At 33.4% G+C, this 27,220-nt stretch overlaps 1 protein-coding gene across 2 annotated transcripts in view; it reads left to right on the forward strand.

The window, feature by feature from the left end:
* Window positions 1-88: 88 nt before the first annotated feature.
* Window positions 89-27,220, forward strand: part of LOC123715532 (low-density lipoprotein receptor-related protein 2) — an 89,202-nt gene continuing 62,070 nt past the window's right edge. The window contains exon 1 of one of the 2 annotated variants that reach the window (XM_045670581.1): window positions 89-334. In XM_045670581.1, the coding sequence (XP_045526537.1) occupies window positions 256-334 (79 nt within the window). In that variant the 5' untranslated portion in view covers window positions 89-255. The remainder of the gene's footprint in view (window positions 335-27,220) is intronic. The other variant, XM_045670582.1, reaches the window with a different exon arrangement.

Consider the following 27,220-nt stretch of genomic DNA (forward strand, 5'->3'; position numbering starts at 1 on the left):
TTCAAGATTTATGTTTGGAACGGTAAATTATATTTTTGAGCTTGTCACCCTCCCACCGGTAACACCGGCAACTCGGCGGCCGGCGACACAAAGCGCGCCATTTTAATTTTTAGTCAGCCAGAGACGCCTTAGCGTGGTAGTCGTGTCGTCGGTGGACGATAAAATCACACGTCATCACTTTCCAAACTCCGACAAACTTGAAAAACTTGCCCAAAGTGTGCTGTGTGTGCCTGTGTTCATGTGATTAGTGCTGTGATGATGAGAGGCGCCTGGGTGGCGTGCTGGCTGGTGGCTGTAGCAGCGGCCGTCGAAGCTGACACGAGACACTTAGCAGGTGAGAGTCACCTTCTTTGCTGTCATGTGCTTACGAAATGTTATACTGTTACTAAACAAAACAGTTTTAAGAAATTAATTTTGAATATAAGTATCTGTGTAATAAACAATGTATGATTGATATCAAATGATACATTTTTTTGGATCGCTTGAAAGAAAAATTATGCATAAATTTTAAAAAGCTTTTAATCATTGGAAATTTTTAAACATGAATTCTGTGAATTGATTTGTAATTCTTGCCGTAAAAAAGAGATTTTACAATTGTGCAAATTAATATGCTGTCTTATGAATACAGGTAGAATCGTGAATTATGATAGAAAGTGTGACCTTATATTGTTCTCGTAATACGCGATTAACTTTCACAGTCTTTCTACAAAACCTTGAATTTAGAGTTCAAAAGTTTCCAGTTTGAGTAAAAACACGAAATAAGTCTAGGTACGATCAACAAGTGAAAGTAGGTTTCTGTGAAACGCCGGCGAAGTAAAAATCTTAAATAACTTTCCAAAATTAAATGCGGTTCAGTAATAAAATTAAAATTGCTCCTCCGCTGTTCATGTCAATTGATGTTATATTTTTATAAAATGAAATGTAATGAATGAAAGTTACTATAAAGTTACTTCTTATAACCTATTGAATAATTATTTCTGTGTTTTAATTTGATTGAAACTATTAAGCGTCCACTTTTACCGTATGAATATAGACGTCCAATTGCATTAGTTGGTGACAAGTTTGGTGTGTATTTTAACAATGCATGATAATGCATATATTGAGATTTTTTATTTATTTACACTTCGTTACACTACAAAATAAAAATAAAAATTAACATAATTAAATCAAAAGGAGGGCAACTGGCGGCCTTATCGCTTACGAGCGATCTCTTCCAGGCAACCACTGTGAGTAAAGAAAAAAGAAATGTATTCAATAAGATAGGCAAGTAGTGCAAAATACATGTAATACACAGTTATTAAAACAAAAACTAAACAGGAATAAAATATTAAAGATACATTAAAGAGTAAAAATACACATAAATCACGATAATTTAAGATAAGTCTCACGTCAGTTAGTAGTTAGTAAGAAAGTTAGGGTTACGATGTGGACAGGTAATGTTTGTACAGAAGAAATTTAAAGGAAGATAAAGAAGGAGCTAAGCGAATAGGGACGGGAAGTGAATTCCATAGCCTAACTGCGGAGACCTTAAAGGAATCGCCAAGATTTTGTTAATAAGATGTCAACTGGAAATACTTTTCAAGTTGTTTTAGTATAAAATAGTCCTCCAGTTTTAATGCGCCTTAGCGTGGTTCAAAAGATATCAACGCGCGCCGCCCTTTCCATCCATATATTTACTATACAATTCTATTAATAAAAAATTGTTGAGCGTTACGCAGTAAGTTAAGACTATTAAATTTACGTTTTCAAAACTTCCAAATCAATTGGTGGTATTAAAAAGTATTTATATGAAGCAGGACTATCACAATTCTATGAACGCCGGTAATGGCATTTTAAAATAAATCTCTAAGCAAATTCGTAAGAACACAATAAGTTTATGTGTCACTGGCGTCAGGCATGTGTACCAACTACCTTGGTACCGCTAGTGGGTTCAATGACTTGTCACGTCACGGAGTTTGCCATTACTCGGTAGGCTTTTGTGCTTATTTACGCTTTTGAATTGGCTTTATGCTGAGCATGGGTTTTGTTAGACCAGTTCCGAGTTCATCAATTCTACCAACTCGTTTATTGAGTTTTCCTACGTAGTTAAAATTACTTACTTATTAGTTTTACATCAATTATGTATTTATAATTAATGTAAATATGTGAATTGTTTCAACTAGTTAGTTTTTAAATCATTGTCTATATATATAAAACTACGTAAATCTGACGAGAAATGATATATAAATCAAAGCTAAAACAACACAACATGAGATTTACTAGAGTTGAAACATTCGACATTGACCAGCGGAAGTGGAATCGTCTCGACGTGACCAATCAACGGCTTCCGGTGCCCTGTCACCAAATTCAATTATAAACGCTTTATATATGCACATAGAGTTCATAATATTATGTTGTAAACTCATCGGTGACCAACCTTAACACAGTTGCCACTAAATGATATTTATTTGTCACCATCAAAACTGTCATCGTCTAATTGTGTTTTAAAAGTCCCACGATAGCGAGAAAACACAACAAGGATTAAAAAAAAAATTAACGACGTTTTAGAAAAATATATAATTATGTTATTTTAGTTTGAAACGTTAGATATTAACAGAAATCCGATGGAGAAAGTAAATCGCACATGACATGTGCCATTTAACCCAATATTTGAATATTGGCGTTGCCATTGACCTCATTACGAATTGCAGTCCGCACAAAAGTGTTGCCATGCGATTTCAATGAATCACTGACACTCAACAACGCAATCGCCTCTCAGTGGACAAAGTTCAATTTCTCCTTGCCTCGTCTGTTGTCAATGTCCATTATATTACGATGGATAGTAAAACCTGAAATTATTAATAGGAGAAATATGGAAACCTAAAATAATTATTTTTTATAAAATATAAAAAAAAGATTGTTTGTTTTGTCAGTCGTAATTACACATCTTTTAACTGATTCTATATATACACATATATATATACTCAGTTATCGTAAATTGATCGTCACAACTGCCGGATATTATTGCGTCTAATCTTTGTTAAATTATATATAAAAACAAAGACAAAATTTTCCAGAAGCATCAAAGTGGTACGACGATAAATATATTCCATCTTTATTTGTTACGTACATTGTGAGCGAGATAGGTGTCGGAACTCGTTTGGCTACCTTGAACTTGCTACCTGAGTGAAATGAGACATTCGCAAACATTACACTGTATTAATTCCTCTCACAAATTGTTTAATCGCGCTGGAACAAACAGACGACACCTACATGTATGGCTCACGCCCTATTAATATATTATCATATAATTAATACATCCCAATTGCATATAATAAAAAAAATCTATATGTATTTTTATACAAAAATAAAATATTTATTTATTTCGTGACGATACTGTTTGCACAACATCATGATAGGGGAACTGTGGCTTGTCTTTGTTTACAAGTCATTAATTGTAACTTCGTTAATGTCAAGTAACGTATGGTGACATTCGGGTACGAAAAGAAGAAAAGAGAAATATTGGAATAGGATATGCACAGATCACTCAAAGTCTATTTCTGAAAAGCCTAGGAATGAGAGTAAAGAGTCTTCCAACACCAAACCAGACGTCCTAATAAAGAGTTGTAAGTTTCGTATTATACATAATATTTCGCAAACATGTAAAACAGTACATAACACTTCCTCGTAGTTTCACCGCATCGCGTGAGAATCTAACCGAGCACGCTTTTTAATCGATTATATTAGACAATACTTCCCTCTTGTGCAACCCATACACAATAGGATAATGGACAAACATTGTTACATCAAAACAATTATGCAAAAACTATACAGTTTTTAATACATCACTAGCAAATCCTAGGGATTTGCCATTCCTATCGCCAAGCTTAAGCTAAGCAAAGCAAGCTAAGAAAAGAGAATTCACGAGACAACAGATTTCTTTCTTTAAAAATTTCCCTTCGTAATAGCTTGAACCTGACGTTTCTTATATGGTAGCATTTTACGCAAAACTACCGTTATATTAACATAAAATGTGATCAGATAACAGGTTTCCAACTAGTTTTATACCAATTAAGCGTGTTTCCAATTTTATACAATATAGGTTTTGATGTATACCTACTCGGAATAATTTAGAAGCAAGTTTCGCCGGATTTGTTCAAGCATAGTCCGATGTAAGATTCTTACAAAGAATTGTAAATTATTGTTTGCTAAATATAATTAGTAGCTAAATTCGCCCTAATTGTTTACTTTAGTCAATTATTATTATTAAAAGTCATAGTTTCCAAATGTTGACAACATCATTTATAGTTGAAGTACGGATGAGTTAGGAAGTGACTCGCCTCTCGCCTGGTGAAGACAGTTAATTTAACTTGTATGAAAAACGATTTGAAAAATGTGCTCTTCAAACTTTTGAAATTGTTCTCATCATTTAAGAATTGCCTTTCACTAGATCACTAATTCTTTAAAGTCTTGCAAAGTTTCTAAATTTTCCTATAAATATGTATATTTAATTGATTATAAAAGGTATTCTAAATATTTTGTTGTCATAAATATTTCCTTCTTCCAAAAGTCACAGTTTTGTTCCTTACAAGTTTATATCTTAGCGAAACCTTTGCCTGTGTGCATTCTACTGTTGTAGGTATTGTTTACTTGGTCAGGTGCATGTGTGAGTGCGCGCGCGCCGGTACCAGTCCGTGCCATGCGCCGTGTTTACTACACTTAAGTTTTTTAACACGGTTAAACGGAAAATAGAAACCGTCTTGAGTTTTTGTGGACATAGGTCATGTAAATAATTGGTCAGCTCAACTATATCTACCAACTTTGTTCATGTATCTTAACGTGCCAGTGTCCTGTATAGAATACAAATATTGAATTCAAATTTGTAAAGTCATAAGTAGGTAAGAACGGAAAACGCATATTATAAAGTAAAAAATAAATAAATGAACTGTATTCATTTTCTTACATATATACATCTTAAAGTTACATCGCAGTCTCAATTCTAGTTATGGTAACCGTGTTAGACTAGTTCTTCGCCACTCGTGTTGCGTATTTGTGACTATGATATTTGTGTTAATTGGAAAATGAAACCTTCTAATATCAAGCGATAAAAGGGACTTGTCATGTGTATAAAATGTTGAATGTACCAATGAAAAAACAAAATATAGCAACAGTAACTGCTACAAAAACAGTTATTCGTAACAGGTCGCGACATTGGCTGTTTGATAAACACCTGTACATTTGTACAAACATTGTATTAATTAACCGATAGTAATGACTCATTGTGTATTCAGATGTTTTGGTGGGACTGTATAACTTAATATGTAGCCTTTAATTAATAATTACATAACACGCTAATTTGTTAATTGAAGCTAACACTCCTCAATCTTTTATTCTTAGATTTATTACTAATAACACGAACAAAATGATATTTTATGACCTCCATTTATAAGTTAAACTTTGTAGTTTGTTAAGAACTCGTGATCTTGTCTGCCTGGAATTACGCTTAAGGTTGAGGGAGAATAAAATGACAGAAATATAGAACAGAAGACACACACTTATAGAAGTGCCTATAATAATAATATTAAGCCACAATTCCCCACATCTTTGACATACATTTGACAAAAAAAAAGATAAATTTACAGTTTTAACTAAGAAGCGGACCCTGTCCGGGAGAAGGCCTCCTCCAACTTTTTCCATCCTAATTTATTTTGTGCCATCGTCATCCAATTTCTACCAGCTACCCTCTCGATCCCGTCGGCCCATCGCTCTATTGGTCTTACTTCGTTCCTTTTTACTTTTGGACCAGTCCATTCGGTTACTGTTTTAGACCATCTGTCATGTGCAACGCTTATGCTTGTCGTAATTATTTATAGACAAAGTGTTACTGAAGTTAATGATATTATTAATATGATCATCGTTTAAGTTATCAGTCATACATCCAGTTTGGGTAGAAATAGGTAGGTGAGATTGAATTGCTGAGATTAACTTTATATTCAATTTGAAATAATTCAAAGCTAGCAGTAAATATATTGAATTTGCATTTTTCCTATATCTAACCTTGACATATTCTTTACCCGGATATGGTCCGGTGACGAGAGCTTGTTGTTTTAAATCAGCAACTGTTTGACCTACATTGTGTTTATGCCTGTATTTTAAATAATTGACAAACAATTTTTGTACACTATTTCAACTGCAAATTATGATAACAATTAAACCATTTAGAGGCAATGGTTATGACCGAAATGCAAGTACTTTGTAATTACATAATCTTTAGGGTTGGGTTCAAAAATGACAATCGCAGTAATCCAAAGTATGCTATACTCATTTGGATGGATTAATTGTTTATTAACGTGTCGTATATGATATGTATGTTTATGGTACAGGAACCACAAACAACTTCACAATATATGAATAGTGAGAATGGGAACAGAGATACTTTGAAGAGAATGGTTTATCAGCCACTATTTTGTGTTCTTGCGCAATGTTTTAGCTTTGCGACAAAACAAAGTCAAATATAAGCAATTTACGTTCTCAGCATGCGTTGTCAGACATTGTTGTGTTCATTAGCAATCAAAATAGGAAGAACCAGCTTTGACTACTATAAATAACTAAGTGATCGACTAAGATACTGTTCTCGAATACATTTACTACTTATTATATTTAAAGTAAATCGTTTAGGTAAGACAAATGTTTTGTTCTCAATGGTTACCGAGTCGAAAAAGAGATGCAAGATGCAGTATTAAAAGATATATATTTTCTGGCGGTTTTATGTGTATAGCGTCCGACTAATCGACTGCCTGGACATTGCATATACATATCACTACACCTGTTTCATTTTGAACTAACGAGTAACGACAATCCTTTGATACGTTGTGAATAGGAAAACGGTTTCGCTTCGATCAAAGATCAAATTGAAATTGTGTTTTTGAATATACGGGAAAGTAATTGACTAAGTCAAAAGTATAAGACTTTGACTTTATCTTGAACGCCTAACATTTTAAGGTTGTATATAGGGAGATACTTATATTAAATAAATATGCTCCTGTTTATTTTGACTCGATATCTGACTCGTCATCTAATGACTCCTGTACTCGGAAACAATTATTGTTTTACTGGTAATCATACCCAGGACCTAATCAGGGTTTTAATCATGTAATTAGACCAGCAATTATCCTAATATTTTAGCTTTCGTATAGAGTTCATTAGCAATTATTATGGCTCAAATCAATTTCGCCGAATAAATGAATTTCATAACATGATGAATTAATAACAACAGAATGTATCTTGTGTCGATTGTCGATCATTATCATATGATCGTGTTACTATAATCGCATCTATTAGATGCTTTGTAATTGTCACGATTTGCATACTAATGCTTTTGAGTGCTCTGAGGCTAGGATTATCTCTATTAATGCTGTTATTACAAGTGTTTATAGTCTATGTATGACGGTTTCCGCATGCAGCAATATTAGGCAAAAACAACGAATCTATCCTTTTCCTTAACATTTGATCACTATATATGCACATGAGGCTCTCATTCTCAAAAAATTGCGTAAGGTTGGTTATCTGCGCAAAAAGAGCGGAGTTCCGCTCTTCTGTGCGAACCACATGGTTATGGTTACAGAGATACCAGATCTTACTTTAAACAAAATTGTTTAATCATTTAGTTTTTCGACTCTTTTAAGGAACAGTACAATTTTAATATAGCCTCGAATTAATTTGACTTTATAATGTGTTGATTAAGATAAAGCATGAAAATTGATCTTCAACGTTGCGTCGGAGCATAGTTATTGCGCAGTTTAGTTCCAGGTGATTTATTCGTGGATTTTCCCAATTACGTATGCATTTGCGATGTTCATTTATCATTTATAGATTATATATCTTTCTTAACTCTTGTTTATTTTTGTTACACAGTACAATAAATAAAGTAATCATAATCGCTACGCTTGAATTAATGAAATACAATAAGTAAAAAATTATTCTTAACTACATTTTATGGAATAACAAAAACCTTGTTGAGTTTCCTGAACGATTGCCTCCCTCAGCACGTATACGTATCAAGGAAGTTACATTTTCCGAGTTCCGACTTATAAATATATAAGTATTTACTTTATAAAAACATTACGTGCGTCTAGATTCCGCCATGGCATCTGCTGTGTCTTACATTGTCAGGAATTCCATTCGCTGTAAAACTTGTTTAATTTAATTGTATACTTCCGCTTTCGTCACCCACTGTTCAAATCATTAGTACATTGCATTTCATCCGAGTTGTTTTAAATGAACGCACAGCTATAAAGCTACAGTTCAATATAACATAATTATATATATATATATCTTAATAGATAAAACTCTCTAATGAGAGTTACAAAACCTCATTTTATGCATGTTAAAAACAATATTATTTGTTATTCATCATTTACAAAATACATCGACAAAGTCGTAGTGAAGGTCATTATTTATCAAAGAACATTGTTCGTTTGTCACTTGTTACTCGGATAGCAGAACGACACGTACATAAACACTTATAGAAAAATCTTTGCTTTTCATTAGCCAAATACATCTTAATAAATTTAAACACTTAACTAGATAACAGTAATGTTTTCATTTTCAAAGTCATCCAGGAATTCTTTAATTTGTGCTCAGGCAGAAATAGGAATAGGCAGCATAGGGCGGCAGGAATTGGCCTCCATTTCTTTTACCATGTTCTTAGAACAGAACTGAGATATAAACTACTTCGTCATTAGTATAACTAATAATAAAAATCTAGTTAATAACCAAGCTATGTCAAGTTACGGCTAAAATTAAAAAGTGTAAACGTAACTTTACCCGTAATGTTGCTGTAGTATATATTTATTATGAAATATAGGTATATTACACAGAGACTCACAAAAAGCGTAAGCTATGAGAACAATAGCAATAATCTATATAACAATATCTATGATACATATTGTACATAATGTAACAGTGTAGGTAACACATTATGTGAAACAAGTTTCAAATGATTTCATTCTAGAAATATCCGCGGTAAGACAAAATAGATGAATAATATTCCTAATGAGCGACAATATGGTCTGTTCGTGTTAAATAGCTCAGAGACAAGTGAGTAATTTGCAATTTTATCACGTTTAAACAATTTTAATTACTTTGTCATGCAACGTGATACTCGTATACTCGAAGTAAAGGTGATATTCGTTTAATAAGTAAAGTTGTTATTAATTGTAAATATGTAATTGTACAATACATATATATATATTTATATTGTAGAAGGAGATGCGCTCTGCTTGCTTCATTATCACCAAATGGTACCTGGGTACTACTTTAGAGTATCAGTATTATTATATATTTTATGTAAAATCTATGAATTGGAATTCTGAATTGGATTTTGAAGTAGCTTAAAAAGTGTTTTGCACAACACTTTACGTCAATAAATATCGATGTAATGCGTTCGTTATAGATATCTTTTTTTATAAATTTTGTTGCGGATAATGCATGATTGACACGGTCCATCACCATATTTGTTTATTCTCTTTTGTTCATGTTTGGCTGTTTGTATTATGTATGATTCTTTATGCCTTCAATAAAGAAGTTATATTATTTCTTGAGTGTTATGAACTTTTTGTACTTATATGGAAATCCACATCACATAATCTGTTTTATCCCTTTATTCTAAAATTTGTTAAATGACACCTAATCCTTACGACTAACAATTGAGTGAGTTTTTTCGTTATTAAGTTCCAGTCTATATATCGAGGTTTCAGATTGACGGTTTATTAATTGCATTTTAATAAATGAGTATAAAGTATTAAAAATAATTCAGTATAACAATAAAAGCTAAATTTGCGTTGAAATAAAATTAATTTATCCGTTAGTTTATCAACGACCTAGTTCACGGCCGCGATTCTGCCCGCATTTTGCCTGTTGAATATTTCATACTTCTGTGTAATGTCAAGTTTACAGGACCAGTAAACGTGATTTAATGCGATTGACATTGTTTAATATGTTAAGGAGTTATACAAAAATATGTTTATGCATGCATTATGCAATACATTTGTGATATGATTGACATGTATTACAGATGTAATACTTATTAAAATAATTGAAAATATTTTATCCGTTGGCGAAATAGTTGACTCGTTAGTGTGTGGTGGTGAGAGGAAATGCACATTCCGGCATAATAAGTAATTCCCCATATAGACCAGTAATTGCATCTCAGTGCAACCGAGATATCGCCGGCTTGTACTGTCCTTACCTATTAGTAAACTATGCTGAATGACTTGGAACATGTCAAAAGAATAATAATACTAATCTAGTATTGAAGCTCATCGTCTACATGGACGAGCTCCGTTGCATTTGTTGATTATGAAAACAAATACGAAGTATACACAGTTTTAATGATAACAATAATTATTCATCATCATCATTTGACAGTCTTCTAAAAGATTATCCCATGGAAATGTAGGCTACTCCAACCCACCTTAACTTTACAAATCTCGTCCCGTACTGTAGATAAAGCTTAAAAATGACTCCATTTGGGAGAACTCGACGGCAAATTGGTGAGCAGCTGGCTTTTACGAGTTGAGTTCGTGCTTCCCACGCGAACATCTTGATACTGCAGCAAGATATTGAATTTACAATTTTGTGTCTTTCCCAGTGATACACACATAGAATATCAGTCAATAAATTACTTTTTACTCTACATCATTATAATATTATTACGGCCAAAGCCGGACTCCCTAAGAATTTATTAAAAATACTATTGCAGTTTTAACATAACTTTGAAAGTTTTTAACATAACTAACCATACAATTATATTTATTTTTATTCTTATTAGGTTGAGTATAAAGTTAAAAACATAGGCTTTTCCTCATTCTACACATGGAACTAGTTTAAAAAGACCTAAAAGTGTAATTTAGAAAACTATAGCGACATATATTGTAAAGACAGTTCTATAAAGGTAGGCGCTATGTGATTAGCATATTAGCATACAATGCGAGGTGAATAACCTGAGTGACGTCACTCATCTCCGCTAACACATGCATGTTAATCTGTTGAAAGCTTTCAAAATTTTATTGTACTCTGTTTTGAGACGGGTAACGCGGGAACCACAGAGGAAGCAATTGTTGGACACGGGTTTTATAAGATGATCCTTACTAATCAATCCAAACGAATAGATTGAGTAGCTAATGCCTGCGACGTGTGTGTATGACAAATAATGGTCTGTGTCGTTTTGATTATAATCTGTGTCGAGCTCATTTCAAATTATTGGTGACGGAACTTAGTCTGTGAATTTCACCTGGTTATTAAAATGGAATTGATTTGACCTAGCAAAGGATTTTAATCAAAGTTTAAAACGTTTTTGCTAAATACACAAACTGTATATTTAAACACATTTAAAGGATTGACTAATGGAACATCGAATGCATAGTTGAACCAATCATTGGAATCTGTACGTATATACTCTGCCCACCGAACAAAGGATTTCAATGTGAAAACTAAAACTTGTCCCGGAAATTAGGTTTACAATCTATATATAGTTTAACACTAATCTGCATAACTATTACAGTAAAGTTTTGTTTGCTTTTTTATATTTAATTTATAAAAATATCAATTCATAGCTAAAACGTTGAGGTCGTCAACCGTATATACAAGAGACACATTGTTTTGGTTCAATCACTCGCTTCATTATGTACAGTGTCTATTACCATAGTCCTCTTAATTTATAAGTAAACTCTATAAAGATTTTATTTCCCGTAATTTTATTTGGGTATTTACGAACTTAGTATTTGTAAGTGTTTTTTGTTGTATACGAATAAAGGAAAGTCAAGCCACAGGGAAAGTGCTTGTCGATAAGCAACGAGAGTCTCCCAGGCAATGTGTGAGCAATATTCTGAAGAAGCTATATCAAGATAAAGGAACCCCACTAGTTTGTACAGTTGAATATGCAAATGTATTTACTATGCATTTATCCATTAAATAAAGTAAAGCATTGGGTATAATTTCCATAGGACCGCGCGGGACGCTTAATGGATTTAGCGTTAGGCCAAATTAACATTTCTAATTCGGCAACAACAAACCAGCAAATGGATTAAATTAAGGACATACAAATCTACAGGATTATTTGAATAATAAAACTTATCAATACAAAACATTCCGTTTGAGCAAATGAAGTCGATAAGTACAATTTAACTGCTGTTAAAAAGTTTTTAGTCTGTCGCTTTAGCTGATTCTGTTAAAATGAAAATAATACTCATATCTGTATAACAAAGTCAGTCAATAATGTATTACGTTACAAGACTGAACTTGTTCCAATAATAAGATCAAATAGCCCTCAGTCCGTCAGATATTAAAGCACTTATCTGCGCAACGATGTAGACCACAGGCCACCGCCACTCCCCGATGTGCCGCCACTGGGTCAACTTTCATTTAGTTTCAATTTAAACCTTTGAATTTTTAATAAGCGTTTCTTGGTACACATAATACAGTAATTCAGTTCTGGATATACCATAATTATTTGTTCTAGAAACAATGTTTGGTGATATGGAGAAATAATAAGCACAGAAGAGTTGTATTTAGTAGAGTAAAGTTGCATTTTCAACTATGGATTATTCTGTGTTTCGAGTCCGAGCTACATTTAAGTATTTGCATATCTTGGGAAGTACAATCATGCCAGTCAATAAGTTATAGATTGATAGGCGCTGGGCAAAGGCAGTCGTAAAACGCAGCTGTCGTCTGGGGCGAATGATCAGGTCCAGTAATGACCAACGGCCGATTTCAGCAGGATTTTTTGCAGATAATACTATTTGCTTGGATATTCTTATGAGCCTGAATAACGCATTGATTTAATAAAAAATATCGTAAAATAATTAACTTTCAATTAGTTGTTTTTTAATTGGATTAAAATTGAAAAATGTAGAGAATGTACATCAATATTTGAGTAAGAAATAAGCACTATCTCAAATGAAATTCCTCAACTACATTACTCGCTCAGCCATTTTGATATGTTTACTCTAAACCTATGTAGCTGAACTGGAACCTCACTCGTTGAGACATCAAAAATAAGGATCTAATTTATTTCCTACACTAAACCCCAGTCGAACAATGAGGCTTTTTTATAGCATTTAATTAAATTCGACTTATTTACCTACAATCGTCCAATTACTTACCTTGTCTTAGCAACAACGGCTTGGAAGGTTTCCAGCAGCCACCAGGTGACCACTGACCGCAGACATCGTGTGGACCTTATTTACTGTTGCCGGAGATAATACCACGCTTATGTCAATTGTCACTTTAAAGCCTTTTGGCATTTATTAAAATTTAGCTAATCTCATGAAATATATACGTTGATAAGGTTTTAGTTTCGAGGACACTGCGGCAGAGAGCAGCAGTTTATTTGACCATTCCTATTTTATTAATCTCGCATTACACATTTATAGAGTTTGGAAAAAATGCTCCTGGCTTGTGTCACTTAAATCAGATATCAGAATACAGTCATTTTTGCATCTCTCTCGAGAGACTGATTATTTGTAGGTAAAAGAAAGAGCTGGAGAGAATCATAGCTGCGCGAGCGCGCCAGACCGTTACCTGCAATTGTCCAAGTAATAAGTGAAAGCGTCGTTTTTGCCGTAAAAGTAAAAGTATTAAGTATTAGTACCAAACAATTAACAATTATTTTGAGGATAATGTGATTACATAGTCGTGCCTCCGTATTATACGTAATTGGATTTGTTTTAAATGCTTGATAAATATACTAACAATAATGTTCTAAGCCTTTATTTAAATTTTTCATATTTTCTAATTCAACTACTTATTAAATATTGTTTCCTGATTTACATATATATGTACACACAAAATATATGCAATATCTGATTGAAAATTCCATAGCTTATTACTTATAACTATATCGAGAAACCGTTAAAGCGCCGTTGTGTATCGCATGTTAGTGTTATTTATTGGTAAATAGGCCAGCCTTTGAACAAGCCATACTCATAAATGTCATTTAACTTGTTACGTTAAATTAAAAATTTACTACTGATTATACTCATTACAGCCGAGAGGGATGTATGTATTTCGTTTACTTTTAAAGAAATAAAATAATATTTTCGTTTAGACTTTCTAAGCTGTAACATGTCTTCGAAGACTCAGATGGGTTTTATGCATTTCATGAAGAAATAATCACAATGATTGTAGTCAACGTTTTTATTAGAGAAACATATTTGCTCGGTGAATAATTGAAACTCTACGTTTGTTGAACAAAAGGATGATAATGTTATCCGTGTTTACTGGCGTCTGTAAATAATACGACCTGTGCTGTCTCGACAAAGGAATATGAAGATTATACTGAGTATAAAATGTTAAGAGAAAACAATACTGGAAAAACCCATCTGTATATATTTTATTTATCGGAGCATTAAAACTATACACTTTCCTTTATTTCAATTAATTATTTCATGTTGCAGTGACAGTGATTACCGCTTCAACGTTTGCACGTAAGGACTATATGTCCATTTCTAGAAGGAAATCGACTCCCTTAACGGGACAAGAAAGTTATTGCTTTGAAAGCGTCACAATATACTAAAAAAATACTTAAACTTAAAAAAAATTAAATCGAATAAGCTCATTTTGTATAAACGGTAAATCCGTATCAATTTAAAAAACAATGGAAATAAAAAGTAATGTAAGGATCGTATAAATCTAATGCGCGGCTATAAACAGTATCCGAACAATTAATTGAGAAAGTACTGTCCGTTGCAGTTTCATACGTGGAGTCTTCGCATCCAGTTAAAGCTAAGATAAGGCTGTCTATAAATAACATTACCCAAAACGGATAGACAAATGAACGCTTGAAGTCAACACATGTTTTAGATCGAGACAATTTATGACAACAGCAATTTGGACATGCTTTTCCCTTTTACCTTTCTGCTCTATTTGTTTGAGTTAGTCTTATGTCTCCCAAGTGGGGCAGATGGCATCCAGCCCAGAAAACTAGCTTGATCGGTCCTGGGCAACTCTTTATTTCACTCCACGTCATTCTAGCATTCTTCGCCTCTGCAATGTTGCCATGCAATTGCGTATATCCATTTTTAAGTTACATGAAACTAAAAGTTCTTCACCGATGATTATGTTAATGCCGTGGTCGCACCGAGCGCGCAGTGGAGGCGCTGTGTGCGGCACTAGATTCTGTAATCTAGTGTAATCCCAATAGCCGGTAGCCGGTGCTTATTGACGGGCGCTACACGCTAAGCGGATAACCGGCTCTATCCGGATTTACCAGGATTAACCGCTACACCATACACTACTTAATTTTTACGAACATTTTTCATAATTATGCCTTTAGCGCTTCGTATGATCTTTGGAAAAATAGCTTTTCGATGGTTGCAGTTTGATTCATTATTGTTTATATACAGTATAACATTTTATATTTTGATACGCGTATAAAATATTTATAGTATAACTATAGTTTATGCAGGTTCCTTTAAATCAGGTTAAAATACACTAGTCGGTTGTTTTATGTATAGTTTGATAGCAATTTTTAAAACGAAATATTTTTATCAAAACAAAAAATATATTTTGAACTCAAGGGATTCAAATATTTGAATAGTTGACAAAGTTTTATGTTGTCTACATACAATGAATAATTTCACTGTATAAATGTAGAATAAATGTTCTTAAATTTTTATATATTAACTTTTAGTTTAAGGACGTAACACATTTTGCCAGGTTAAGCATTTTCTTAAAAATCTTCAGTTCTAATCTGTTTATTGCAGATCAGAGCCATATATCACCGTGAGAATTCTAAAACATGTCGAATCTTGGAGACGGTGCATTGTGCGTCAGCATAATTTCCCAGAATAAATTACTGAACAGACTATGCCGATGAAGTAGATGCTCATATTAAAGTCAAAAAAGGAACTGCTAGTCTCTGATAGAATGTACGAAGTCCCCAAGCCGGTTGAAACGTAACCTCGAAAGGGATTATAGACGATGAATCGCAAACATTCGTATAACATGTGAAATAAGCGTGAAATTAAAACCTCCCGATCCCCGCTAATATCATATTATATCGTGTACCAAGAGATTAGCATTGCGTAATCGCTGTCGAAAGGCTATGTTTCGTTTTGAAAAGGTCACGATTTAAAATGCGATGCAGAAAGATATGTTAAATATATTTTCATAGACAAATAATTCAAAGACGCCGTTAAGTAAAGAACAACGCCATCTAGCAGTGATTGCCCTCATTAACCTGAGCCTGCGTCACATAACTTCTAGTTTTCTTAACAAACTGCTAACTAGCTTGTTAAGTCGACAAATATATTACAACTCGCAGGTGGATCCTTTAGTGGCTGCCGTTTTAATTCTTAATGTGTTTTAATAATTAAAAAATATTAGAATTAGTTTTCGTCCTTGTCCAACTGGATTTTACACCTCATACAATAAATAACCAAATCTACTACATATTACTTACTTTATCATTTAGTTATTACCTACATTGGTTCCAAAGGCGCAGTTACAGTGCAAAATGTTCTTGTCTTAAATAAAAAAATATTAAAATAAAATGTAATTTAAAATATCGCAACCTTGCGATTTGTATATAGTAATAAAGTGTTGTCGTATTTATCAAATCCAGCCTATAGTTTTCAGATTCAACTCCAGCATTACAGAGATTTAAATATTAGATCTTATTTGTTAGGAAATTGGTTCCGAATTGCATCGCAGTGCAGTTGCATGCGGGACACGTACCGAAACCCAACACAAGTTGCCGACTTCTTACGAGTGTTTTGTTGCAAACTTTAAGTAAAAAGTAACTAAGGTTTTTATTTTTATCCTCTCGAGCTGCATCCCGATTTTATTGGAGTTAGCTGTGACCATTTCAATGTTTTACCTTTTAACCTATTTGTTCGAACAACACATATATTAGAATTTTAGCTTTTCTGGTGAGACTAGAAGTTTCGTTTTCTAACTTATATATATATATCTGACACTGAAATAAAATACGCCATAAAAAAATATTGCTATTTTACACTGATTAAATCAATAGTAGGTAGTGTAAATTTTAAGAAGTAGCCTATGTGAATAATGAACATTTATGTTGTATTTCTTATTATCAGTAATGTGAGCTTATGTCTGTCAGATTTTGTTATAGAAAGGCAGCAAGATTTACAAGATTATCTCGTCCATTGTTAGTCAGAAAGCTGACGCAGAAGACAGTGTTCCGTACTGTGTCGGTGAGGCGTATTTCTATTGTTATATTCGCGGTCAGATAAACCCGAATAACGACCGGACAATACGATTAATACGCATTACTTGTTGGGACCAGAAGGTTCCTCGCAAATACCCCAAAAGCCACGGTGAAAGTTCTTCATGGTTTTACGATTTCTTCAAAAATAAATAATCAACATTCGAGTATGAGGCACGTTCTATGCCTATTTCCGTGGTAAGTGGTGACAATTTGCATTAACAGGTGTCGCTAGGAATACCTTGAATATATGTCCTGTTTAGTTTCCTATATCCACTCATTATACTGAGTTAGAATAACTCACTGGGTACGACTTTGCGCATGAAATAAATGAGAATTTTAATCAGATTTCTCGCGCTTGTTGAAACTCTTTACGACCTAATGTGTTTAGTAAACACTTCAGAATCACTTGTGGAATTCAACTTTATCGCGCAAGAATAAGGTTGTATGTCGCTTAAGAGTGTATAATTCCTGTGCCGATTCTAGATCTCCTATCAAAATGTAAACTGGGCCGTGATATCGGTAAAGTACATTAAATATTAATTGCTTTCGTATTATATTATAATGTTAAGCACACATTACTCGTAAGAGACGAGATCGTGATTATCGTTCAGGTTTAGATTGAAATAGCCCAACGAGAAAGGAGGAAAAAGATTTCCTTGTAGCTTAATACACGCGTTGCAATATGTCGAATTTATAGCCGGCTAAACCTCTGCAAAGTAGTCTCGTTTTAATAGGATTATTTCAACTTAACGCGGGCCGAAAGTAGTTAATTCAATTTGGACATACTTTCGTAATAAACTAAAACAAGGAAAGGGTGAGTCGTGGGAAGCAACGGCCAGGCAACTTTCTGGAACAATCGACCAACTAAAAACTAATTTGGCCCCCGGCTCGGGTCGGACTGCGGACACCTGACGACTTTGTTAATGCATTTTTAAACTAAGTTTCGGTAAACACAGCCTCGTGATTCAGGGATTCCTATACATTTTGGATTATCGAATTTGGTTATTGATAGATTTAATTTTAATCAAAACTAATGGGATGGGATGGGTTTAGTAATTATTTTATAACCACTTTCAAATAGTTCACATATTTAGTAGCATTTGATTTAGTTTCCGCATATTTCCAGTTAAAACCAATGAGAGGATGCAATAGAAAACTGCTCGTAAAGATTTCCGAGTGGCAATTCCACACTGTGCAGTCCAATCTATCTACTCCCGGTTCACAATTAAAAACGCTTTGATTCGTCCCTCTATTGAATTGAATCAAAACGAAGGATGTAACACGAGCAAAACAAAATGTCCATTATTTAGTCGGTTGTCGTCGGGAGCGGCGCCATTCCAATTAGTCCGGGTTATAGCCCGCAGCGCCTTTACTACGCAAATCTATTTACGGACTAAAGGCTTTCTAAATTGAAATAGGTGCGCGATGGTTTTTTCAATTTATCACAAATCTCTGAACGCGTTTCATCGTTCAGCGGATTTGACGACTTAATTCGGCTTTATTAACGTTTCCCGAGTTATCTACAAAGGTAAACAACGTAACAATTGCCCGAACTTAAGTATCACCGAAATTCCCTGTAAGCAAAGTAATTTATGGGATTTTCGAGGGTTATCGTAACTTTATCGAAGAGGAAACAAAGTAGTACAGCCAATTTGCCACGTCAATCTCGAGATTCGCGCCTGATCTAATGAATTTACAAAGATTCCCTGAAGCACTTTGAGTGCATTTTGATTGATCGGATTTGTGTAAATGTTAACGATAGTAAAACAACACTATTCAAAACTAAACCAAATTTTATCTATATACGCTATATAAAATGGCGGAATTTAGGTAGTTATATTTATTTAGCTTTAAATATTTGTAAACATAGTCTGTGTTTAAACAAGAATTTGTAACTACCGCGGTAAGGCGGACAATTTGTTGCCTGTATTTTTTACTTATAAAATTTTATTTAATTATGTTTGTTCAATTTGTTATTTATTGTTTCAGGTAAATACTTTGTTAACGCATATGGGGAAAGTAAGTAACAAATAAAAGATACCTCAATGGCACCCCTCACTGCAATAAGCACACGACACATGTCCGTTTGTCCAATGAATTTTTTGGTTTAAAAACGGTGTTTAAATTAGGTTTTGCCTAGTGTATCAAATATACGTACAATCTTTTACACGCCTGTGGTATATAGATCTGATACTTTACCGTGTTCAATGTGTCTGTATCCCGCATACATGATTTAATTGATGCTACTAAACATTTTTCTCAAAAAACCATCAAACACACGATGGTGGGAGCAAAAACCTTTATCTAGTATGCACTTTAATATCACTATTGCAAAACGTCATTCACGGTGCTATATAATCAATCCGTCTGGCTGATTGCCTATCCTAAATCTTGTACTTGGAAACCCAATGTGAGATAATTGGTTTGAGAACATGATTACTTTAGTAGTAAAGGAAATACTATTATATCAGTACTACAATACGGTCTGCAGTGGTGTTAATTTTTATAAAATCTAAATAAGCTTGTATTTCCAATTTCATTTTTCAATTTCACATTTATATAGTTTAGTAATAAATCTCCAATAACTCTGATTGAGTTGTTGCCCGCACATTGTTTCAATCCAAAAATGAGTTGTTTTCCACTTACCGCTTACTACACTTAACTTAATACAAACCTTCTTAGACTGAGCATGTGTGTAGTTCTCGTTGAGAAGTGCATCTAGTGAGCGTAATATGATGTGTCTGCGCTTGCTTTCCACAAGAGAACTAAAGCTAGAATATATCAGCCGTGTCTTCAACTTGAAAGCACTTAGCCTGTGTTCATATTGAGTAAAACACTAATATTATACTAATGATTAATAATGGTAGAGCCATTATTTTAAGTTAAGACAAAATCGTTATTGCATTGACAGCATTAGATTATTTAATTTTTTTTTTTACAAATGAAATAGTTGGTATATATAAACAATTGTTTGATTTATTCAAGTTAGGTGTACCCGTATTATTGATTCAAATGAATATTTTAGTATATTAAAATAATAGCCATTAAAGTCCCCGTGCGATCGCCGCCTTATCTCGTCTGCGCTCGTTTAGACACATTAGTGTAATGGTGCCATTTTATACAAAAATTTCACATCTTTTATAGAATAACATATTACTTTATGCTTTATACATATTTGTTTATAACATAGCTATCATCTAAACTAATTCACGTTTTCAGTTGTAAAGCCATCTTGAAAAGAGCTTTAATACAAATATCGATATGTCCATTTTTATATGAATAAAATTTATCGCAAAATGGCAATTGGAGTTATTATTCTGAACTCTGAGAAAGGTTTTTATGGAGTGAAAAATTGCACGGAATAACCTAAAAACTAGTTTTCTTTTTCTGTAATTTTAAACGCAACGTTAAGCCAACAAAAGTTGTATATGTTGGCATGTAGCTTAGTAGCTTAGTAACAGGTAGGCCAAGTAAAAAAAACATATTAGGGCGAACGAACTTTGCGGGAGCAGCTACATTAAAATAATCATAAGAAGGCATATAAAGTCCTTAACAATGCTATTGATTAAAAAAAAAATAACAATACGGATCCTGGAATAAAACGTACAGATGGATATTTAGTAATTATTTAAGTAAAGCTAAGTTTTCTACCTAAAGTTATTCTAAAGTGTGTCTCCTAAATATGAAGCCGGAACCCAAAGTCAAAGCAGAAATTCCATATAAAGCCGAAAGTCAAACCCAAACCCAACAAATATTGATATCACAGTTATACATCTGGGGAATTAATAGTTAATTTACGATCTATTTTACACAAAATTAGGTAAAATGCGTATGTTGGATTCATTTGGTGCTAGTCGGTCGTTAGTGGTGTCAAGTAACGAGTAACGGCGCTAATTAACGGATCACGTGTTAATTGATTGATCAGATACATTTGAACTCACTGATTGACTGCTCAAAAGTGGTTTAATGCTCCCGTGATTAATCGAACTGATTTGTTTTATTTATTACTTAGTTAATAAAATAAACGGTTACATACATTAACTAAACATGCTTAAATGTATTATTTCTACCCATTAGGTATATAGCACCTTCTTAGAGGAACGCGTATTATGAGTTTACGTTATTACGGATTTGCCAAGCAAGCAAAACAAGCAAGGACTATATGAACACAAATATATATTTGAACGTTTAAGCTTCAACTATCTTTATTAAACATACATTTATTTACTATTCATTGCAAAAGCCTGTCGTGATCTACAAAGAACGTTTTGGAGATCACCCACTCAGCTTATTTTCCTTACAACAGTTTGTTGTGAGCATACGAGATATGCGACATTTGTGTCAAGTAGTTGTGCAATTCCAGTGACATTTGTCAACTCCTAACAATTTGTACGGGACACTGGACATTCCATAAATCGGTGGTTTCGAAATAGTGATGAATGATTTTAAAATTGACGATGGCTAAATAATTTGGTCAAAATTTAATACATTCAAATCATATATCTACATATTATGTTATCCGTGGTAAACTGTATTAAACCATAGTACTGTCTTTTGTTAAAATAGCTTTTACACATTAAGAAAAACACTTTTTGAACGGATTAAAGGTATGTATTATTATTAAAACTTATACAAGATAAAACAACTTTCTCTCTCTCTGCAGCTGTGATACTTTTGACATTTAACACCTTTTGTCTTCAGTCACCGTGACCACGCACGCTGAAAAGCACGCGAAACGTCGATAAAAAATTTAAAATTTAGAATTATGTAAATAATTATAAGTTTTAATAATAATACATAGCTTTAATCCGTTCAAAAAGTGTTTTTCTTAATGTATTAAACCAATTTGATCGTAATTACGTGAAGTACTTATAATAGTTAGCAAATAGATCGTATCCACTAGGTATTATGAAATATTCTTCGACGGCGATAAAAGTACAAGAAGTTCCTTTGTATGTACTTCGAAACATGTTCGTCGCTTTGAGTTACTGCTCAACTTCCGTCTTAACATTATGAAAACTTAAAACGTCATCCCCTTAGCTGAATGGCGGCTATGTCGAAAATCTAATTGAATTTCCAAATGCTAACAACCGTGTCATCGGAGCTTAGAAGTTGGCGTTATCCAATAAAAGCAGATTGAATGTCAGCTTTCTGATCAACTTTGACTTAATTTCGAGCAACCTTATCTATTTCGGCGTCGTTAAGCCGTCCAAAGGAAACGACACATTTCATTTACAATTTTCGACTACATTTTAATATTATTTGTATCTATTTTTGCTATTGCTCTCGAGTTAATTGAAAGTACTGAATAATTTTTGATGCAATACGGATTATAATACGCGGCTATAAGCTATTTTGGCGATTTTAAAATACATGAAAATCGATGTTTCCTATCGATGTCAATCAAGTATATGGTACTGTTGTTTAAAATCCCTTTGGCTGGTGTTATTCCTGCAACCATTCAAACTCTAAATCACATCTTTGCAGGAGTATGTCGCGAACCTTATTGATGAATGGCTCTTGTCCTGTTAACCGATTATGTCCACAGGTTGTTTTGTCAAGTACTGTTATTGAATGTGTTTGACACTTTCATTAAACTCGCGGCATCATACAATAGGTTATTAATTGTTTGTGTTTGCGCGTGTTACAAATTATGTCACGCCGAAAGTGATTTATTAAAGAGATTTAAAATTAAAGTGCAGTTGCAATTTGGAAATATGAAACAAATAAAGTAAAGGTACCGTTATACGCAATATTAATCAATACAAAGTAAATACATATTTGGAATTAGCTTGTATATGTACATCTTAAATCATAATATCAACATGAGTTTTGTCGTTTATTTAAAAGTATTAAGTAACCTGAGGATAGAATTTTGTTATGTTAACGATAAATATAATAGATCTGTGGGTAATATTAATTTTATCATAGTTGTGAAGATAACTACAAAACTTGACAGGATATTGAAAGACAAAATCCTAAAAATAAAATATTGCATCACGTTTAAGCCGTGAAGGTCGTTCAGTGCTCGCGCGTAGTGGTGCCGGTACAGCCTGGCACAGCTCACGTGTTCCGATAATTGATTCATATTTATCAACACACAGTATCCTTATTCAAAAAGAATAATAGAAAGATTTCCCTCAACTAACTTGTAATATTATAACAGGAAAATATAACATTTGTATCTCTTCCAAAGAATGTGGGTTTGATATTTCTGTATATGTGTATATTTAAAGTGATTAGTTTCATCCGGATTCGAACCCTGCCTGCAACTTCCTATAGCGTTTGTTATCCCTATTTTAATGATTAGTTGTTATACCAGATGAAACCAAGGTTACAACAGCGCTACGATGCTAAAGCGGGGGATCAGTAGGTACTCAGACCTGTAGCATACCTACCCTGTATATATATTTAGGTATATATTATAAACTTATAATGTATATGTATGTAATACTACGTAGAGTTTTGTTATGTGATTGATTAAATCTATAAATCGCGTGAAATTCATTAAGTATCTAAATTAAAATATAATGTATATAAAATTTTCTTCGGTACTTATGTATATAATATTAAATGTAAAATTCCAACAGCGATAAATGTTTTTACATTGCCAATGAAATTGTTAAGCACAAACATATAAAATTAGTAACACACTCACGTAGATGAACAATAAAAATGTAAATTCCCGTGTTATCGACCTGCCGTACTCAGTGCCAACTTAAATTCCAGAAAATAATAAACCTGCATTTTATTTTAGTTATTTTAATGTATTTATTAAACTAGCTCCAACATAACGAATTTCTTTGGAGGCCTTCACGCAGTATTACATAGAAATGATATTGCCTAAGGATGTGTGGGGTTTCTCAATAACCTAAAAGTAAACACAAGTAACAACTACTCGGGGAGCGCGGGACCAGAAATACATTAAAGTTTGATCTCTTGGCACTTGTTACTTGTAAAATTGCTTTTGAATTATTCGTATATTGGGAAAACGCACGTGTAAGAATTATAATTCCTCGTTTGTTATTTTTGACTAATGTTATAACTAACTTATCAAGTTGGCAGCTTTAGAAATATAAATATGACCGAATCGAATATAAAGCTGAAACTAGCTTTAATTCTTATAATCTGTATGATTACTACTTATTGTTGTTCATCGTCCCGTGTACCATTTTGGAGACCATAACCCATAGTCATTATGAATATTTGATGGTAAAATAAATTGAGATTAACTTTGAATAATTAAAAGCAGCACGAAATCAACGTGGTGTCACGATATTTTATAATTACAAACAAAAGGGCTAATTCAAAACAATCCTTTGAGCCAAAAATAATGTGGTAATTTTCGACATTTTTCTCGTGTACAACTGACCCGAGTGACCCACAGCTAGTGAAAGTTTCCCGAGACGAGTGCGAGCAAATATTTGAACCGCCGGGTGACCCACCGCGGTCAACAATACAAATAACAAGGGATAGGACGCAGCGGCTGATACAAATGAAGCTATAATTACGGCAGACGTCAGAATTTCATTATATATTTGGTGCAAAGAGAATGGCAAACAAAACAATCACGCGGGAACATCAACATCATGCAAATAGTAATTAAATAATTAAATTTTACCTCTATAACTTAAATTTTAAAAATGTATATCTGCATTCTATTAAGTTTTTATACTATATAGCAAATAAAGTCAGTTGTCTATTTCGTTATAGCCCGATTAGTTTGTGCCTTGCGCCATACTATTCTCTCATTACCTTTGTCGCGTAGAAACAAACACGGTAATTACAGCGAATTACCAAGCATTACAATATGAACCCTACCTCCCTCCGCAATTCAGTGCTCCTATTAAAGGATCCCAAGGAATGGGGAGCACAGAGGACGTATTTAGTACATCGCGAGCACTGTCCTGAAAACTGTTCTTTTAAAAGTTACTAGTTAATATTCTGGCGGTATCTTCAATAATCTCATCATGCACGAGACATTGCGACGTCTGGACAGCGAAGAGCCGGAAATTAAATCAATTCCAGCCGATATCCGCCATGCACTCATTCGTCATTTGTTACCTCACTTAAAAATTATTTCTGAGATATTTTATAGATGCAGTTGGGCTCTCAGTTTAACTAAAGCAACGATGTAATACACCGTTTCCATCACCCTGTGTCTATTTCTGGTAGCAGCTATAGGTGATGCTTTACACAAATACCATGTGACTTGATAAATTATATTCCTTTCTATAATGAATGAGCGAAATAATCTCGTTACGCCATCATCTTCGCGACACGTCGCGGTCTACAGTATTTCAATTTAATAATGTATTATTATCGCGTATAAATCAACCGGCGAAGGCTGCGACGTGTGTGACATTTAAGCCTTTTCTTCATTTCAATTGTATAACAAACCATTGAAAGCCGCTGGATTCAACGAATACCTTGAAGCATCTTCTAGATCACATTTAACATTTAATGATCTGAGCTCAGTACAGTTCTGTCTCGAGAATCTCCAGGCTCAAATGGAAATCCTTAGTATTGTCTTTTGTTAACATAGCTTTTACACATTTAAAGAAAACACTTTTTTACCGGATTAAAGCTATGTATTTATTATAAACTTAAAATTATTTACATAATTTTAAATTTCTCCCAACGTTTCGCGTGCTTTACAGCGTTCGTGGTCGCGGTGACTGAAGACAAAAGGTGTTGTATGTCAAAAAATATCACAATATGTAAAATAATTATAAGTTTATAATACATAGCTTCAATCCGCTAAAAAAGTGTTTTCTTTGAATGGAAATCCTTTTTAAGGTACAAGAGGAGCTACTAAATACTGAATGCATTTGGTGAATACACATGAGTTTGAAATGTACTTCTAAAAAGTAACATTTTATTAAAAGTAATTATTTTATAGTTATTATAACTGTAATATATGTATACACGTCTTCCGTGTATGTTTAGCCTTATTTGTATGTAAGGTTCTTCTCATATAATCGTCAGGATGACTGTCAAAAATAACAATGTCTCACGTAATTTATGATGATGTATCACGTCTTATCATCTGATATGAGTTAGAGTAAGTAAGTCTTATTTTGCTTTGGTTAGAACAGGTGTACGCTTGTGAAGTCAATCTATTTAAACTCTAAAGGAGTCGAATTGGATGGCGAAATGTTCTAGGCCTATGTCGATGTTATTAATGGGAAACAAGACCTAAAATTATACACCTTGATGTTTGAAAGTCATCCAAATTCCAGACTCATATGACATTTATTTATATTAATTTAGGATTTAGATATAAGCTAAGATTATAAGCTTATGATTAAAAGAAATTTGACGTATTTCTTGACGTAACATATCTTTTTTTTTATTACTCTTGGTGCAAACGGTCCGTAGGCTCACCTAATGTTAAGTGATATCGCCGCCCATGCACACTCAGAATAGCAAAAGGCTTATAAGAATGCGTGTAGGAGCAATGTGTTTATCTACATCAAATTACGAAGGTTTTCGAAAAATAACATAGTAATATAAAATCGCGTAATCCTCGAAATACTCATTGATCATAGGAAAATAAAGGCAAATATAAAATGCACTTGTGGCTGACACGGAGCATTGATTACGATGATTACCATTTCCCTAAGAAATGTTGATTGCGCATATAGAAATAAAATCCAAGCCAGGTATCGAACTCACGACCTCATCGTTATGAATAGTAAAAGGGTACAGAATATAATATGTGTTTAAATAGAATAAACTTGGTTCATCCAAAAAAATTGGCCTCCACCGGGATTTGATGAAGGCAATAATAGTCAGTAAGTAATTGTACAAGAAGCTAGTGCACCCGCAGGCGTAATCATTTTCATTACTCCATCTACTAATATAAACCCTCGGTTCTATATAAAGTTGTTTGAGTGCCCAAATCGTCTATTTAATAAATTAGTTTAGATTAAACTTTATCATCCATAGTCGTTAGATAATTTTAAAATATCTATTGATACACATGGCCTTATCATTCATGTG

Source organism: Pieris brassicae, chromosome 10, assembly GCF_905147105.1.
Source record: "Pieris brassicae chromosome 10, ilPieBrab1.1, whole genome shotgun sequence".
Classification (NCBI taxonomy): domain Eukaryota; kingdom Metazoa; phylum Arthropoda; class Insecta; order Lepidoptera; family Pieridae; genus Pieris; species Pieris brassicae.